Genomic DNA, 19,276 nt, shown 5'->3' with positions numbered 1-19,276 from the left:
ATGCACACACACACACACCCGCCAACCATCAATCAGTAGGATGGCAGTGGAGCACAACAGAACCCCACACGTAGAACTGCGCGAAACGTAGCACCGAATTGAATTATATCTGGGTAAATATTATTTTGCTGGAAATTGATTTCCAGCCGCTTGCAACTACATGAAAGTCGATTTATGCCGCCGGCTTCTACTACGCCCGACGGTGGCGCATGATTGATGTGGAATGCCACCGCGCAGGGTTACCGGAAAATGGTCCGACCCTCGCCGGCAGTCAAAATGTGGCACGTGGTTTCGATTTATACGTTCGCGATATTTACTTAAAACTCGAAGTGGCGCAAAGATGGGACCGGAAATGCCGGTATGGTGTGGTCGCCCCAGCGGAAGCCCCGATGGCAATTATGCGTCCATTGTGAAGCGAGAATATGGAGCTGCTGTTTTGCTGTTGTTCCATTGATATATAGACCGCTGCATGCCGCAGTCAACGCGCAAACTTTTTTATTTACAGCATAAATCAAAATAAATGACTTGTTGGTAGAGTACGAGGTAAGTAGCAGAAGAACATTTACGGCACTGCGAAGAGAATGCGGAAGCACAATGAACCAAAACCTGTGATGAACAGGTTACGAGTTTCCACAAGGTGCTTTATTAATGTCAACATTATCTTTTTATCTGCCTATTTTGCAAGCCGGATCCGCTCACTGGTTGGTTGTAGTGCCGGATTGAAGGTAAGAGGGTAATATTATATTATTAAATTGCATCCCATTTTGATGTGAATCTAATCCATCTTTGTTTGTTACTTGATCCGATTGATCTTCATAACCTTTATTGTTATCTAAAAACTATGTTCACTGTATTTACGGAAAACTACACGTCAATTGCACTCAATCGACCATTATGTTCCAGTGCTGCACTTCCGTTTGATGCACAGGAGCATGCCGCAGTTGCAGCGGAAGTCCGTACATCGTGGAACGGGCTACGGGGCGTTGGCCCAACAACGACAGCAGCCGTTGGCCTAAATTGGAGCAACGTGGAAAGGGAAAAAAAAAGATTTGTGGAGACTGGAAACGAATCCTCCGTTGCGATCGATCGATCCTCCAACGATCCTGTCATTGAAATCTTTGAACTACTTTTCGACTGTCTTGCCGTTCGGCAGTGCTGCCAGAAAATATTTGCCGTATTACTCGCGTCTATACGGGCGGGTTGCTGGATCGAGTCGGTTGTACAAGATGCCGCTACATGGTTCTGTTTTTGCCGGGTTTTTGGCCTGTGGTTTGCCAGTTTGGTCCACAACGCTGTTTAGTAATCTGGGTTGAGTCAACAGCGCTTGGTGGAATGCCGTGCGGTGCGTAGCGGTGCAAACAAGGGTTCAGTGAAACTGGAAAAACAGCAAGAAAACAGTGTCTTCATCTTCATTGATCAGTCAATCACGGTTGTAAACGAACTGAACTGTTTTTCAATAGCCCAATAGTCTGTCATAGTCTTTTTCATAGTCTGTCACTTCTACTGTTTCCGTTGTGCTCGTGGTACACCGAAAATTTGGCTGTTGGCTGAAGCCTGAGAAAAGCTGATTCATTATATAAAAAAATACCTGATACGGATAATTGAAAGGTGCAAGGTAAGTGGTTAATTGTTGTTAACTGTGCTAACTGCGTCTCGACACAAGATGCGACCGAAAACAGTTCCCTACGACTGTAGAAAAAGCTACCACTCTAGTAGAGGAGAAGAACCTAAGATCCTTTTGTCTTGGCCGCAGAATGTCATCCGCAGAGTTTTCTGGACGACGGCTGAAAGGTCGGAAGAAGAACCGGTCCAAACCAAGGAAGAACCAACCGGGGGCCAACCCTGGCGCAGGTCCAAGCGGGCGCTTGCAGAACGAACGTGCAGGAAGTGAGCCGGAGCTCCATTGTGATCAGATAGAGGATCCGGAAGTGGTTCCATCTATCCAGCAGGAGGCCTTTAGTGATCAGATAGAGGATCCGGAAGTGGTGCCATCTATCCAGCAGGAGGCTTTTAGTGATCAGATGGAGGATCACGAAGTTGATCAATCTATCCAGATGCGGGAGTGGCTTAGACTCGTACGCGAATGTTTTGCCATCGTCATGGACCCGACCTTCGGCAAAATAGCCAAGAATTCGAAAGGCGAATGTTGCCGGTGGCAATGGAATATGTTCGCCGCTTTATGCCGTCTAGTGATGCCAGCGCGTTCGTTCACGTGGACAAGGTGACTCTGGCCCAGCCGGACAATCGCGGGACTAGCGCAGCGAACGGAATGTTCTGATGATAATAAAAAACCAATAATAATGGTTCAATAAACAATAATACACCACTATGATCACTGTTTCCAGTTTGAGGGGTTCAAAACAAAAATGCGCTCTTACACAACTATTAGAAATTGCTCATCAAATCCATCAGAAGTATCATAAAATCCCCCCATTACGTTCTCTAATCAATTTCACTTTAAATGTATTCCATATGTCGAGGGAATATGCACAAAATATGTACCAAGTTCTAAATGAATCGATCAAGTAGGTTTCAAATAGCAGTGAGTTTGAAGCACGACGACGCAAGCGACAGGCTAGCAACGATCAGGACCGGTTCAAACTAAGGAAAGACCAACACGGGGGCCGGAGCCGGAGTATCCTAGCAACGGTTACCGTACACAAACAAAGTTTGTCGTTTTCACTTTACTACCCACAAGCGAGGGCAGATAAAATGAAGTTCAAAACCTATCTCTCGAAGGATTCGAAACTCAAGGATACTATTTCGACGCTCGGGTGGAGCAACAACGAGGATGTGTACAGCTGCTGCAGCGACGATCTCCACAAGTGGACCTCCACCAATCGGGAGATGGTGAAAGTGGCCAAGCTGCCCGAGGGATTCGTTCCGACCGATATGCACTGGCTCTACGCGAGGGGCTCGGGTGTCGCCAGCGCTACCATTGGTCCCGGGTCGGGCAGTAAGGGTGGCGAAAGTTTGCTGATATCGAGCGAAGACGGAAGGTTTGTAATACTGAACAAAAGTGCGCGTGTCGAGCGCAATGTTGCGGCCCACGCGGGAACGGTGGTGGCCTCTCGCTGGAGCCCCGACGGAGCCGGACTGCTGACGGCCGGCGAGGATGGTGTCATCAAGATTTGGTCCCGTTCCGGTATGCTACGGTCGACGGTCGTGCAAAACGAGGGCCAAATTCGGTGTGCCTGCTGGGCGCCAACGGCGACGGCCATTGCCTACAGCCAGGGATCGTTCGTAGCGATCAAACCGTTGGCCGCGAACAGTAAGCTGACCAAGTGGAGAGCCCACGACGGGATGGTGCTGTGTCTGTCGTGGTCGAACAATACGGCCCTGATAGCGACCGGTGGCGAAGACTGTCGGTACAAGATCTGGGACACACAGGGCACGAACGTTTACACGAGCGTGGCCGATGACTACGCCATAACGTCGGTTGAGTTCTGTCCGGATGGTGAGCTGCTGGCCGTTGGAGGATTCAACATGGTCAAGCTTTGCCACAGCACCGGGGTAAGTTGATCATCGGGTTCGATTATGTCAGGCTGACTATGTCTTGCTCTCGCCCGCAGTGGAGCCACAGCATCGTGAGGTTCAACCAGCAAGTGATCGGTTCCTTGTTTAATATCGTGTGGTCGGCGGATGGAACACAAATAGCGTCCTCTACCAGCACTGGGACACTGCTCTTCGGGCACATCATCGAACGGGAGCTGCGGAATCGCAACCTGAAAGCGATCACCACGGGTCGCAAAACGATCCTACTGCAGGACATCGTCGCGCGTACCACCGACACGCTGGACTTTTCCGAGCGAGTCATCAAGTGGGAGCTGGGATATGGCCATTTGGTCGTCGCAACGGTTCACCAGATTCACATTTTCAACGAGCACTACATCAACACCCCGATCATCATCGACGGGCGGAGTGATATTCGCATCATCATGCTTGGCAGAAAGTACGTACCGCTGGACGTTCGGAAGAGATTCGGAATAATTGTGACTCTTTGTTTGTGACAGAAACTTCCTCCTAGTTGACCATTCCTCCATTTGGATTTACACGTACTCCGGGCGGCTGCACTTGAACCCTCGGTACCCGGGATCACAGGCCCAGATCGCGCATCTCAACAGTCGCTGTATTTCTCTCGGAATGGACTCGCTAGCGGTGCGTGATCACTCCGATCAAACGATTCTGCACGTGTTCGATCTCCTTCCCAGTGCCACCCGGCAGGAGGAACCATACAGCATCCACGCCAAGGTGGCAATTGTTGAGGTGGCCGTCTGCCGGTTCGGCAGTCCCGACGATCAGTATCTGGTGTACGTGGACGCGAACCAGGATCTGCACATTACGAACTGCACCGGCAGTTCAGAGTATGTGACGCACAAGATCGGTACACAGGTACATCGGGTAATGTGGTCCAACGACACGAACATCCTCGTTGGCCTTCACGATCTCAGCTACAGCGTGTGGTATTGTCCGGGTGAGGCCTGTGCGGATCCCACTTTGATTGCGCTCACAACGTTCACGTACGACACGAGCGAGTTCGGCAAGAACATTACGCTGGAAAACTTTGAAGGGGCCAGTGTGACGTTCCGAAGCTCCGGGGCCATTTTCACCGTCTCGGTGAAAACCTACTGCGTGATACTGCACAAACTGTTTGCCGAAAATCAGTGGGAACGGTCGCTGAAGCTGTGCCGCTTGGTACAGAATCAGCTGCTGTGGGCCACTCTGGCCGCGATGGCGTCCAAACGAAACCAGCTGGACATCAGTGAGGAAGCGTTTTGCGCCTCACTACAGATTGATAAGGTGAACTATCTGAACTACATCAAATCCATGCCGCTGTCTAGTCCGGAACATATGGCCGAAAACTCCGTCATGAATGGGCGCATCCAGGAAGCGGAAACTATACTGCTGCACAACAAGCGCATTCCAGAGGCCATTCGGTTCTGCTTGCGCATGCACCGCTGGAACAAGGCGCTCGAGGTGGCGCTGAAACACGAACAGGACGTGGATCTTGTGCTGGCGGAACGTAAGCGATACTTGCAGGCCCTGGAACGAGAGGAAAACGATCCGCAGTTTCTGGCACTGGACGCACCGTAGGATAACGGAAGGCGCTTTTAAACCATATAGTAGTCAGAGACAGAATTTTGTGTGTTTATGATGACATACTAATAAACCATTTGTCGGAACAATCCGGAGAGTGAAGTTGATGTTTGATTAGTTGTCACAGAATCGCTAGTTCGGTAGAAATTATTTCGAAAAATCTTTGTCTTGTTCCACTTACGTTCAAACACATTTTTATTGAGCCGCTTTCATCTCTTCACTAACCGTTATCGCGCTTACGCTACAAAAATATCGTGGTTCCATTATTAAATAGGTCCATATCCATACATTTTAGTATTACTATATTTCTCTGCATCGTATCGGCTCGTGTAACACCGGCCCTCAATGATCAGCAAACTAATACCTTTCACTACTTCACATCCTTTAGCAGCAGGGCAGCATGGGACCACTTAAGGATCATCGCTTTCCCTTATTTCGGGAAGATCACTTCTGCGTCCGTTCCCCTATGGGTGTCGATTAATTTGGAAAGGATTTACAACATGCTTCTGCTTAACTCGAGTCAGAGTCGGAATCGGAAGCACCACTCTGGCATATCTGGCCAACAGTAAATTAAAGAGAAGCAAAAAACCGCACACACTTAACATCCTAATCGATCGATGTCCTCCGAGCTCTGGTGCTGCCCCTCGCGAACAACACATTGCTACCGCCTCGCTCCTTTGCTAAATCTACAATGTCGTTCCGTTCCTAGGGACTTCGGTTAAGGGTTCTTTACTTGCCGCTATCACAAATTCCGGTAATACTTTGGTCGTCGTTTCCAACAACTGTTCAACGCAAAAGAAAGGTAGGCCTTCTCCTGTACACTACCCCCCCGGGGCACTGTCCTACCCCTCCTAGTTCCGCCGGTCCTTTACTTGATGTGTTGTAGATGTTGTCTTCGATCGGACTAGAAACGGCCGACGAGCAGCGGCTGCTGCTGCTGTTGCTAGTGCTGCTTCCACCGCTGCGACCCGCGCCGCCACCGCCGGCCGGATTAGGCTTACCACCGGACCACCGCCGGAAGCGAGACTGTCACACGGTGGCACATTGATCCGGATGCTGACGAACCGTTTCTCGATCGCTCGCACCGGTGCGGCCCCGGTGTTGATCGTCACCGAGTGGTGAGGCACGAGCGGGCGGATAAAATGAAGTTCAAAACGCGCTTTCACAAACGTGCACGTTTTTCGCGCTGATTAGCAGAGAATAGAACCACAAGTTTAGTGTTGCAGCGCCACCTTTGCGGCCATGACGCGAAGTACATGTGTCTTGACTATTGAGCAACATTGAGCAACCGGCTAAAAAAAATCGTATCGTGCTCACGTGTTTTTTTCAGAATTTAGTTCGATTGTTTAAAAACCTTAATTGTTTGCTTTGTTCATGTACTTTTTGCTATTCTGGATGGCGATTAGAACGAACATGTTTTTGAGTAAGAAAAAAAAAACCATATGCCAAATGGCATCGACAAGGTGGTATACAAAACTCAGTTTAGAGTTGACGAGCCCAGGGAGAGATTCAGTTTAAGAATAAAGGGCAGAGCAATGAAGGTAAATGAATGTTTTTTTAAAGTGAAAGAAAATAGAGTCAACCTTCGCCTACATTCCTTCGGTGAAGACCTTGACGTCCGGACCGATCCCGAGATTGCTTCTACAGCTCAGTAAACAATGTTCAACTTCTTGCGAAATGTGGCCAGCCCGCCAACAAAAACACCTTCCACAATGGGACTATTGCGCAACACCTAACCTCGCAACAAGGGAAACCGAAACAACGGTCCTCCAAAACTCAGTTCACCTAGTTGTTTTAACACCGATTCGAAAGTTCTTATCGGGAACTGAGGTGAGCAGCACGGGAACACGCGGCACATTTTGATCGATCCGCCGCAGGCGGATGCTACATCGATTTATCTGTTTTACAAACGTACGAGCATCGTTTGCTGTTTGCTTTGCGTTTGGTGATGAAGTCACTCGGACCGCTGCACACCGAGGAACCACACTCTAAACGGGAAACGCCTCGAGATGCAGAGTCAACCGTACGTCACGCGGGCCGGAAAACATGTCTGGTAGCGGGTGCGAAATGTTCCCCGTTTGACGTACTTTTCTCATCCTCGTCATACCTTAATTTATGAATGACTTTGCCACCGTTTCCTACACACCGCAGCTTTCGGTGCGGTGCCTATCCCCCCAGGGGCTTTCGTTTCTCTCTCGATCGCTTTTATCTTTGCGAGTGCGTAGCCCTACAACTCCACCGATACCATCGAGGCGCGCGTCTCCGCCTATCTGGGGGGAACACACGAAGGAACAGGAAACAAACAAAACTGGCGAAACAAAAATCTGTCGAAAACTCCTGGGTCTGGCGCCGGTTTTTTGCCATCCTCACCCATCCTGACCTACGCGAAGCGAAAGTTCGACATAATTTCGGGGGGCCGCGGAAGCAGCGCAGGTGGCGAAGGTGGCGAAAAGTCTTGCGTAGCGCAACACTTATGGGAAAATCGTGTCTCGTCGAATGCCGGTTCGGCCAAACGGCAACAGAGGAAAAACACCGAGATAACGGCGCCGTTGTGGTCGTCGCGGTGATAACGGGCAGTGTCGGGGCGGCGCGCGTATAAAAGGATTCGCGCGTTCGCAGTTTCAAATCAGTTGAGCTTTCGTGAAGCATCCGTCCTTTCGCCTTACTGTGCCGCGTACCGCCTTGAGGCCGTCAGGATAGAACGCCAACTCTAGCCCCCCCCCCCTTCGGCCACGTGCAACCTTCGGTTGGCGAGCAGTAGCAGTGCCTTAGTGTGATCGGTCAGTCAGTGGTCAGTGTCTTCAGCCATGCGTGCTCCAAAGTTTGCCCTTATCGCGACGGCAATCGTGTTGCTAGGGCACGGCCAAGTCGAGGCCCAGTACGCAGGTACGACCACTTTAGCGGCATGTCGGCGTGGTCCACGCCATCTGTATCGGTATCTCCGGCCTGATCGGGAGCTTGAAGTTAGTGTGCCCCTCCCGTGCCGTGCGGAGGTCATTGGTTTCTCTCCCGACTCTCCCGACGGCCATAGGCCTCGCCCTGGGGCAAGTCCATAATTGATGTTGTGTGTAGCATGTTTGGCGGCGGGCAAGATACGCATCGAGAACGCAATGATATGATCAGCTGACCGATAGCAACCCGCTTCAAACAGTACCTTCACTGGCAGCGAGCAGAACAGTCTTAAGTCCCCAGTAGTGTGCGGACTGTTAAGAAGGAGTTTGGTATAAAACGTTGGTCCAGCAGAAGACAGAGACGGCGGCGGACAGTGATAAGAGTGACAATAGTTCAAAAACCCCGTTCTCCAACTTCCATCGCTCCGTCAAACGGACGTATCACAGAGAATTCCCATACAGCAACCCCGTCAATGAAGAGTCCTTGACTGAGAGGTGTATTGGAATCGACATCGGGCGAAGGATTAACACTTAATATACCGGATCCACACTCCAGAAAACGGGAACCCTAGCTTTGCGATGCAAAATCAAGTACCCTGGCGCCGTCGCCATCCCTCGGGGGACGGCAGAGCACGGTAATCCGAAAAGGAAATTAACACATCGCTCGTAGAGCTCGTCGCCGCGTCAGCCAAGCGAAGGGTGGGAGTACCAGTTTAACGCCCCCCGGCCAAACCGGGCTATCAGTCCGCCGATGGACGATGGATTTCTTTCGCCCGTGGGAAAGATGGCAGATCGGACGAACGGTACCGAATACGACTAACCCGGAGCATTCTCATTTCCGTCTTCTCTTTTCGGGCTCGGGCTGGCTGGCTGGCTGGCAGGACCGACGCTGGCCTGCGGTGGCACATCGTTGGTGAAGACGACCACGCTCATCGCGCCGACCAACGCCGGGGCCAACGGTGTAACGTGCGTGTACACCATCCGCGCGCTCAACCTACGCATCTGCCAGGTATGTCCATCAAACGGTGTCTCCCGGTGACGCCCAGCTTCCGATCGGACTGCCCCAACTCCGCCCTCCTGTTTGCCCGTAGCTACGACTGGACTTTAACTCGTTCAGTTTGGCCCAACCGACGCTCGATCCGTACCCGGTCTGCATCAACGATGCGCTGACGGTCCAGAACATGGATTTCAACCTTTGCGGCGAAAACTCCGGCCAGCACGGTAAGCGAGGGTTCTGATTTGATTGAGAACGAAATTACTTTCAGCCCGTCCGTCCGTGTCCGTGTCCCGGCCCAGTGGTTGGCGAATCCACTCCACCACAGTGCAAGATTTCAATCAGGGCGCAAATAGGAAGTGAGACGCTTAAGTGTCACTCACTTAGAAGCAGCTTGAAGCAGTCATTTCACTGCACATACCGTACGTGGGCCTCTTCTTGTAGTGTTTGGTTAAAAATTTATTAGCCTTTAAATTCGGAAAAACTTTTCCGCCTGGAGTTCGGTCATCTGACTTTTGTGTTCTATCCATTTCTTGATTGTTCGTTCCCCCTTTGGGTAGTTTACGTGCCATTCAGTCCGACCAGTGCCGATCGGACGCTAACGATCACGTTCCGGATCGCAAGCCGATCGCACATCCCGACACTCGGTAACCCGCACTGGAGTGTCCGGGTGCAGCAGCTCGAGTGTCCCGCCGGTATGCCGATGGCCATGCGGGCCCTCCTGCTGCCCGAGCCGCAGCCCCAACCCGAGCCGCAGGCCCGCACCCACCACAACGATCTGGGTGATCTGGCCCCGGCCGGCTGTTTGCAGTACTTTAGCGAACCGAGCGGCACGGTGGAGTCGTTTAACCTCGGCAACGGCGCCGGCGGAGTCGGTCCGTATCTGGGCGGCGTCAACTACGCCATCTGCTTCCAGCGTGGCCGCACGACTCGGTCACTGCGGCTCAGCATGTCCACCTTCGAGATCGCGTCCAGTGCCGATCCCACCGACGGTAACGTGGGCTTCGACGAGCTGTGCTACTCCAACATCCCGCTGCAGGTGCGCTCCGAGGACAACCTGCACATCCCGAATGCGGTCTTCCAGCTGCCATCGTTTCCGCTGCTGCGGGCCGAACGGTTCTGCAGCCGCAGCCTGATGAACGCCAACGTGGACGGTAGGCGCCCTAGACCCTGGTGGTGCGGCAGGACCTCAACCGGTATGCTTGTTTCTTACTCTTATAGTGACCTCGCCTGGACCATTCGTGATGTACTTCAACAGTGATCGGCTGTACGAGCCGACGCGCCCAGAGGTGGGCTTCCGCCTGCAGTACCAGGTGCTCTAGGACCTTCCCAAAGGAGACCCCGGGTTTCGGACGCTTTCCGACCAGTTTCAGACAACTCCAATTCTTACTTACGCGCGCGCGCGTAAGTGTGTGTGGTGAATAAAAGCACGCTCTACCGTTTCCATGACAACAATCGCAATCGCACTTGACGTGCTACTGTCTTTCGCGTTCTTTCGCTGCCCACTTTAAAGCCAAGAGGTCCATCCAATTTGCCTCACACAGAGAGAGAGAGAGAGAGAGAGAGGAAAGAAAAGCGCCACTAGCGTCCTTCCCCCGCCCGGAAAGGACAAGAGGTGCGCCAACTCCGTCGATGGAGAAGTTGCTCGGTGCGCGATGCACTCGCCGCGGCCTTCCTTTTGGTGCGCCCGGCAGTAACAGAATAGCCGACGCCGTCCGGTGGTTGCTTCGGAAAATCCATTACTTTGGCATCAGTTCGGACGGGGTGTCGGTACCCGGTGGGGGGTGTGTGCACTCAAAGCGGCCATCATCATTACGTTCTTCCGCTGGACGATGGACACACCGGCAAGCGCCGTAAAGGCCGGAGCGTGCGTGCGTGCCCCGATGTTTGTGGCCATGTCCTGGCCAGGACGGTACAGGCCGTGCTGTAGTTATTGTCCTGTGTTTTCTTCTGCTCGCCACCCACTCACACCCACAACCAGAGCCAGAGCCAGAGAGAGCAATAAGCGAAGAAGCTATCCTGGGCACAATGGCCAGAGCCTTTCTTTCATGCTCCTCCTTCAGGCGCCCCTCGGATGTAGGCCAAAGCTGCACGCAACCTTCACACCTTATGTCCTTTTTTTTGGGCGCTACACTGGACGAAGGCAAAAAGTGTGAAGCGTACACTTCGGCCATCATTTGATTAAAGATCTCCTTGGTTTTCGGGGAATTGTTTTCTGGTTTTCATGGAGGAGTTTAAACGAAAAAAGGCTTCCGGCCTTCGGTTGTGCTTTCAGGTCGCCGATCGCAACATCGCCACCATTAGGCTGCAGTTCGCGGAGAGTGCCCGAAGGAAGACCCGGCCCGGTTCGACACGGCCGGGACCCGGTAGCTCGTTAATTTCAAGGCCTTTCTTACGAAACAATTGCGAACCGTGCGCTGCTGCGGTTCTCCCGACGACGACGACGACCGCTCGTCGTCCGCTTTTTCGGGGCACATCCTTCGACGCCGACTGCTAACGACGTGGATGCTCCGGACGGTGTCCTCTCGGTGGCTCGGAGAATTTACTGCACGGCAAAAAAGGGTTCGAAAGAGTCGCGGCACGCGGGGCGCGGTGGAACCGAGGAAAACGAGACGCAAACGGAATCGTCTTGAGCGTCGGTTCGCTCCGGTTGCTCCGCAGGATCCGCTTCTCGCCAAGGCGCCGAAGCAGAATGGGCCAGCAATTTCCATTGATATTAATAATTAAATTCAATAAAACTCCATAATAATAAAATAATCTATACCCCGGGCTGCGGCGGCCGGCTGAAGCACCACGGCAGCCGGCTTCCGAGGTGAAGTGTTGTAATAAACTTGAAACATCGGGCCCGGCCCCGGTGGGAGCTACATGTGGGCTGCTGCCGGTTTGCCGGAGTGTACGTGCGCCGTGCAACATTATGCTCGTCCGGGCCATCGACCGACCGGTCGGGCCGGGCCGGGACGGACCGGGTCGGGCTGGACCGAAAAAGGGGTGTTTTTTGCCTTCACGACGATTGCCGGATGGATGAGATGTTTCGTGTGATGATTTTGAGCCGGTCTTTTTCGGCCACGCCGGGGACCCGTGAGGGCCGCCCCAACGAGTGGGGTGGTTCACGTGAGCGCACACACTTAGAGCGGGGCGGAGAGTCCAAGGAAGCAGGGACAGCACCGCACCGGGCCGAAGGGATGATGGTTCCGGCACGAGTTATGATTATGGAGCACGAGCCAATGACACGGCAGCCGGTTGCCGGCGGTCGGCAGCGGTTATGTGCTCTGCGGTGATGCTCGAACGGCTCGGCGCTAAACGAATGGATGCCGCTTTGGCGCTGCTGGTTTTGGAGTAGTCGAACATTGCCCAAGAACGGTAAACTCCTTCCAAATGTATTACTGCTGTGTTAAGTGTTGTCTCGACGTTTGGGTGTCGATCTTTCCTATTTTCTGGCGAAAAGTATCTAACCAAGATATTTTATTTTGGAGAATTTCCATTTTAACATGCACCAAAGTTATTAAATATATCTAGCTGTTCTCGGCGTACATCGCCACGTCTCATTTCATTCTCATTTCTCGATTATCCGGCGTTTCAGACGATCGGGCTTCCCGGTGACGTATCCGATCGGCTTTCCTTTTCGCTTCCCGTTGGATGCATGGCAAAACTCCCACAGGCAGAATCTGGTTCGAAGAAGAAGATAGATAGATGAAAAAATTTCAACGATTCGGTTATAGAGGACCAGTTACCAGTCGTATCAAACCAAAAACCCGAGGTCGCAAAACATTATTAGCACAGCGTGACTCGTTTCAGCACCGCGGAAATGTGAAGATTGAGAATAGATTATTCAAAAGCATGACATTTTCGAAAAAGTATTCAACAAAGCGATGAGCTTCTTCGTTAATAGAATGTTTAGTTACGAAAAAGCTCAACGGTTGAATTTTTTATGGCCCAAACGTTCGGTTAAACTTTCCGTGTTTCTATCATCTAACGCTTCTTACGCGAGGGGAAATTGGCGATTAAGTATCGCGATTTATAATTCCCGTATCAGCTGGGTCCAATCTGGTTTACTTCTCGCTATTTGGTCCGATATTTGCATTTACACAACATAATTGAGATTCCTTTATCGCGGGTACCTTCACCGATTCTGCTTTACGTCGATGAGGGTGTCACTCGCTGTTCCGGCCCTGTTGTCCATGAAGTGCGTAAGTGCGATCGGTTTGCTCTTTGACAAAGCGCCAGCACCAGGAAGGGTCGCCAACTATCGTGCGGTAAATGATCCTTTTTATCATCCCTGGGGGTCCGTGCCGTGCAAAGAAAGTTTGCGTTCCACTAACGCGCCTCTTCGACAAGGATACTTCCACCGAAAGTGGTTGGTGATTTCAATTTACGGAGATTATTCCGGGTTCGGTTTCTGTTTTTCGTTATTGCGATTTTCATCCCAAGGACACCACGGCGCAGATCGCCCGTGGCGTGGTGCGAGAAGTTTTACCGCGACAAAGTTGAAACAATTTTTGTTCCCGTCATCCTTGTGTCTTTCGCCAGGAACGGGTGGGGTAAAAAGGTACAGCGTGGGTTTAGTTTGTTGTGGGAAAAACACAAAACAATGTAAAGTAATAGGACAAGCAAGGTTAAAACAGGACAGTGTTTAAATCGTGATTATATAATAAAATAAAGTAGATAGCAAAACGATTGAATAGCCAGCAAATGGGTCGTTAGGTTTTGGATTAGGTCATCCGAAACTAAATATTGGTTTCAGGTGCAGCATCATCAGTAGGGCAAACTTGTGTCAGGATGCAAAATTGCTAAATTACCAAAAGATATTTTTCTTTAACTTTAGTTCTAAAAAGAAGTCGCTATAAAATAAAAGCAATAAAATAGATAAATCCTTATTGGGTTTCGTATTCGTTTCTCCATTCCACAGAAACGATTACGAACAACTAACGGCCCATCGTGGTGTGGGAAATGATGAGAAAAGCCCCTTCATTTTGCTTCCATCACAATTTTTGTGTTACATAATTTTTCACACTTTCCCCGAGAGCAGGGCGACTGGAGCAGGCAACGGAGAGGCGTCGACTGCCGCAAAACAAAATCCGCCCAAGCCAAAGTTCAATCGCTCGGTCTCGCTTCCCTATCGCCACTCTTCTAGCGCCCAGGTGTAACCGAATACCTCTAATCCGAATCAATAAACCCATCGTCGTCGTCGTCGTCGTCCTTGCCATCACCGTCTTCTCGTCGGCATCTTTTGCGACCTTCGCCGCCCTAAAGCATTCCTTCGCACGCTGTCTCACGGGCGCACAGCATCAGCATCGGCACTTTTTGATTCAAGCCGACGTGCTTGGGAGGCCCGCAAGCAATTCAACCGAAAGCGTTCCCCTCTCCTCGCCACTCTCGGTCGGGCGAAAGATTAGTGCGCCGGGAAAAGCCGCACACGCACCGCCCCCGGGGCGGGCTGGGAAGGTGTTTTTCCTTTAAACATAATGCTCTCGCCATTCTACCGAGCGCGAAAATAAAGGCAACCGGCAAGCGGAGCATCGCGTGCCAGCCCACACACACACACACACACGGGCGCCGGTCTTATCGGCACCGCACCCATCTCGGGCGCCCGCGGGTCGCTTCGGGAAAATTGATTGATGATGGAAAAGTCTCTACGCTCACTACGATGCAGGATAGGCACCGCCGTCCCGGGTGCCGTAGGCGAGAAGTTAAGCACCCGGCGGATCCCGAGGCTGTTAGCTGACCAACCCAAACAAGAACGGGGCCGGTTTTCCGACACGTTAAAGTGGCCGCTTAGGGAGCGATCGCTGCTGTCGGTAAAGAATCACTTGTCAGACGGAGGCTGCTTCGTCGGAAAGATTTTCAAACATATTTATGAATTAAAAACTCGTACAAAGACAGTTCTAACACGGAAAACAGTTACAATGCCAACGGAAGTTAACGGCGAACGGTTACGTAACTAACCGAACCTGTCAATGTTTTCCACCCGTCATGATCCTTATAACAATCCGTTCGATCCACCGACAAGAAGCTCCGTGTGGTCGACCGAAATGCAATTACCAAAAATTAGTTTTCCTCCGCAAGGCGAGCGCGAAAATGCCAACCGCGTCAGCCAGCGGTGCCGAGTTAGAACCTTCGGTTAGGTTAGCACACGGCGCAGCGGGCGAATATTATTAACATTCCGGACCGTGCAGTCAAAATTGTTGCCAGACATTCCTGCGTGGTGGTTTGTATTGATTTTGAGCCTGGCGGCCCGGCGTACGGCGTTTAAAACGCGTCCGAAGGCGACTTACAGCGCTCCGAGTGCCCGCAGTCAGTTCCAGCCCCAGGATTGCTGTGCATACCGCTGATACTAGGGCCAATGATGCCGCGCGAACCACACGCGCATTGCAATCTCTCGCTGACCCCAATCATTGACTCCTGTGGTACGCTTGGCCCGGGTGACACTCGTACCGACTTCATCTAACCAACTTCACTCTCTGACCGTCGATCGGGACGAGGACGCGCGCATCGGTACCAAATCCTTCACCCGGCCCCGGTGAGTCAAATCCATGGTAATCATGATTTATGGTGCAGACTGGGAGCCCATTTTTCCCTCACCGGCAGGGCGCCCGATCGGTGATGGAAAGAATTAATGGCCCCCAATATGGGGTCTAGGGAAAAAAGAAGTTCCCCTAAAAAACCTGCAGCCCGCCACCATCAGCGGATGGTCTTGAAGGTCTGCCTGCCATTTAACGGCGACGCTTCTTTAAGGCCGCTCTTCGAGAACCGCGAGCGTGAGAAAAACTTCCCAACTCCGGAGGGAAGGTGCCGGCGGGCCCTTTTCCGAACCCCCCGATCGTTCCGGCGTTCTCGCGTTGATAATAACTGAGAAAAGCCACGATAATGGGTGGGAAAATGGGGAAAAAGTCCCATGATTTGTGTGCGTGGGGTGGCGGTGGCCTGTCGTTCGGAGCACTGGCGGAGGTACTTGAGGAACGGGGGTTTTCAGTCAGCCGGTTTTTCGGTTCGGTTCAGCTTGCGTTCCGGCCGTGATAAAGTGCCGTGAACCTGAATGCACGGCGTCGGCACGGCACGGGAATTAGTATCCTGTTTCCGGCAAGGCTCCCATAACTAACCCGGAACGAGGGCTTCGTGACATTAGTTTCTTGATTTGGCCGTGTCGGAAGCAGCGGTGAACCGGGGGGCCCCGAACGTGGTATAAGAACGTGAGATAAGCAACTCGGTGTGTTAACATAACCACAATTAAGCCTTCCCTTAGCCCTTGGCGAAACCGAGTTGCCCCAAAACCCAGATTGGTGGACAAAGTGTGGAAAGCGGTAATGAAATTAAGGGACGCATACGGGTTTGTGTTTTTTGGCTCCGGCCGGCCATTTGCGGCGGAAATTCGAATTGTCTTTCGGAACTGTTCCCATTGCTTCACCATCCGGCGCAGAGGGCGGGCCGTGCCTTTTATCGATCGCAAAGTTTCCTCCGCCATGTCAACGGGTGTGGGAACGGCATTTCTTGACCATCCTCAAGCCATCCTTCCGCAGGTCCGAAGATTAGTTCCGCAGCGCAGCAAAAACTCTGAGTGCGAATCGAAGGAATCGTGGGCTCCAGAATTGGGATCTGTTTGCTCGCTCTTTCCACGCTCTCTTCGGTCCGGGCCAGGGTGTATTTGTTTTCCTTATGAGACTTCAGCCCTTGCCTCGAGGCCCCGGCTCCCGGTTTCTGTGGGTGGCCGGAGCTCTGGATTTTTGCATTCAACACGGCTTGTTGGCTGCTTCCGATGACTTCCGTTTTGTAGTGTTTTCCTCGGGGTGGCGGGTGCGGTGCAGTGCTCAAACAGCCCGAGTGTCGGATGATGGTGCAGCAACGGCATCGATAGAATAATGTTTAAGAGAGTGTTCGGCGGCGCTCCGCTTCGGTGCTCGGTGACCCGTTTCGTATGAATAAACTTTAATTTTGAAACCCACTTTCGGAGGCAAGCATTCGGAAACGGCCCGGGGACGATGTGAAGTCATGAAGCAAACACTAGGAAATGAAAACGGTGGTGACATGCTTGGGCTTACAGGTCGCTTATTGGGGTCATGAGTATGACAAATTACGTTTTCGAAGTTAACTTTCAATTCCAATCCTGTTATGATCGCGAACGAATCAAATTTTCCATCGCAATGGGACCACACGTCTACGAGTTCAACATCCATGCTTATTTTGATAAATAATTTAACGTCTAGAGGGAAAATAAAAGTCGGCCAAAGGATGATTAGAATATGCTCAAAACTATGCTTGGTCTTAACTCATCAGTCAATTTGGGATCTTTTTCTGATGTATTTTAAACGAATCGTCGTTTCTGGTAGCAAATTTACAAGTTGATCAAATAACTAAATTAAAGGAACTAGTCCGTCCTAAATAAGTCAACGATCTAAGGCCAGTGAGACTCGTCCCATTGTACTTGTACCTTTTTGACTTCGACGTTAATGTCCCGTGTATTAATACATGACATCCTTGAACAAAGCCTACAAAAATTTTATTTGAAAACGTTCAAGAGTATCATTCTGGAATGAGATCTATACGACTAGTGTTTTTGTGTTAGCCCTAAAACCGGTACTTGATGTGCGAAATACCTATGGACACATGTTTGCAGTTGGAATCGCACTCAAACAAGACCCTGTTCATCCTTATATGCGCTTAAGAAGTGGGAATTGCTTTTGAAGAACAATTCCTGTCATTGGTGGAATTTGGATGTCTTTCTGATAGGTAACAGGGTCTAACTATGTCACTACTCATTACTTCTTTTTCTGGCAATTCCATTTTCCATTCCTCGCAATTGTCCCTAATACATAACTCAAGACCTACTTACCTAACCTAGAAAACGTTCTACTTCCAACTGAGTAAACGTTCCGAATCACGTCGACAATGTGATCCAAAGCATTCGCGGAACTTGCCGATGTGTCGCCGATCAGAAAATGTGCATCTCATTTGCACACACCAACATGAAGCACTTTCCCAAAAAATGCACGAAAATCAATCATCCGGCTTCGGGGGGGACGAGGCCCGCGAAATCCGCGGAGCCCAACAACGCCCGCGCGGTGGAACAAATCAAAACTCGATCATCGCCCGATAATATCTCAATTTATTTTCGGGCCGGGGCTAGGCGAGGCGGCTTATTGTTTCAAAATATCCGTCCCGGCCCACAAAATTGACACCTGGCACCGTGGTGGTATGCCGGGCACAGGTACCGGAACCGGGCAGGACATGGCAGTTCTCCAGCGCGCGTTAGAGATCTTTATCCTGATTGGGCCGCCCGAATGTGGCCGGTCGGTCCGATAATCGACCGAAGTGGTCAACTTGGAACGAGTCAATATTTTGCGGGTGCGCCAAAATTCGGCTCCGTCGTGATGAATAACTTTACACAACGGCCCGGAAAAGCCCAACGCTCTGGCTTGGTGCAGTTGCAGCGGACGACAAACAATCCCCGAAAAGGACACCGCACTTGAAAAGTGGATCCAGATGGTCAGCCTGTTTGACAAAACGGGGCGCGTTGTGGAAGCGATTGACCATGGTGCTGGCTGCAGGCCAAATGTCGATGGGCCGATCGATGCAGGAGTTGGGGTCCTAGGGCGTGTCACAACCTGTTTCGACGGCCCAGCAGATGGATGGATGGGCTCCGTGGCACCGATGGACGGCTGGTTGGCTGGCTGGCTGGTTGGATGGATGGATGGGTTGGTTTGTGATTTGATGCCTTCACGTCTAGACTTAATTGTGGATTGATTGAAATTGAATGGTTTCAAATGGTGCCGAACGATCAGTGGCTGCCTGACGGAGTGCTTGTCCTGTGGCTTTTGGGTGGGTTTGCAGGAGTGTTATTGTTTTTATTGTGTGTTTTCTTCTATTTCTTGGCCACTCTCTACTTCGCGGAAGGGAAGTAGGAAGTCGCCGATACTCCTCGGACACCACGGAGTGGCCAGCAGGTGAACAACGCTCTGTCTATCAACTGCGTCCGGTTCTCTTAGTTCCAGGATTTTGCTGTTCCAATCTCTGAAAACGTTTGTTAACTGCAATCAACTGCAGTGGGTTTTCGTGAACAACAATCCTTTTTCGATAATGATGGGGTCTGAAACAATTAACGTTTATAATGGAGTCCTTGGTGTAGAAATCAATAAGAATGAATGTGATGATCCACGAGGTACAATAAAAACCTTCTTGGTTACAATTGAAAAAGAAAAACCTGATTTTATTTCAATTTCGTGAGGTCAAGATTTATTATTTTCCCGAATAAAATAAAGCCGAACATGTTTCCACTGTTTGAGGTGTGCAATAAACCCATTTA

The 19,276-nt window shown here is 51.1% G+C and overlaps 2 protein-coding genes across 2 annotated transcripts; both read left to right on the top strand.

Annotated features, from left to right (window-relative positions):
• The first annotated feature begins 2,712 nt into the window (after positions 1–2,712).
• LOC128270842 (intraflagellar transport protein 80 homolog) lies at positions 2,713–8,523 on the top strand. Its single transcript, XM_053008267.1, has 4 exons — positions 2,713–3,513; positions 3,573–3,952; positions 4,014–5,090; positions 8,364–8,523. Exons 1-4 carry the CDS (start codon positions 2,713–2,715, stop codon positions 8,521–8,523), a joined length of 2,418 nt encoding a protein of 805 aa, XP_052864227.1.
• A 249-nt stretch (positions 8,524–8,772) lies between these two features.
• LOC128270841 (uncharacterized) lies at positions 8,773–10,304 on the top strand. The gene is made up of 5 exons (XM_053008266.1): positions 8,773–8,791; positions 8,870–8,997; positions 9,080–9,209; positions 9,543–10,136; positions 10,204–10,304. The coding sequence occupies exons 1-5, from the start codon at positions 8,773–8,775 to the stop codon at positions 10,302–10,304; spliced, it is 972 nt and encodes a 323-aa protein (XP_052864226.1).
• Positions 10,305–19,276: the final 8,972 nt, after the last annotated feature.

The sequence above is a fragment of the Anopheles cruzii genome, chromosome 3 (assembly GCF_943734635.1).
Source record: "Anopheles cruzii chromosome 3, idAnoCruzAS_RS32_06, whole genome shotgun sequence".
Lineage (NCBI taxonomy): Eukaryota > Metazoa > Arthropoda > Insecta > Diptera > Culicidae > Anopheles > Anopheles cruzii.
Note: the sequence above shows the minus strand (reverse complement) of the source record. Positions and strands in the feature narration are given on the sequence as shown.

Coding starts and splice junctions, on each gene's coding strand:
- LOC128270842 (XM_053008267.1), top strand. CDS start 2,713: ATGAAGTTCAAAACCTATCTCTCGAAGGATTCGAAACTCAAGGATACT. Junction 3,514..3,572: donor AGCTTTGCCACAGCACCGGG/GTAAGTTGATCA, acceptor TCTCGCCCGCAG/TGGAGCCACAGCATCGTGAG. Junction 5,091..8,363: donor TTTCTGGCACTGGACGCACC/GTAGGATAACGG, acceptor GGCGGCGGACAG/TGATAAGAGTGACAATAGTT.
- LOC128270841 (XM_053008266.1), top strand. Junction 8,998..9,079: donor TCAACCTACGCATCTGCCAG/GTATGTCCATCA, acceptor GTTTGCCCGTAG/CTACGACTGGACTTTAACTC. Junction 10,137..10,203: donor GATGAACGCCAACGTGGACG/GTAGGCGCCCTA, acceptor TTACTCTTATAG/TGACCTCGCCTGGACCATTC.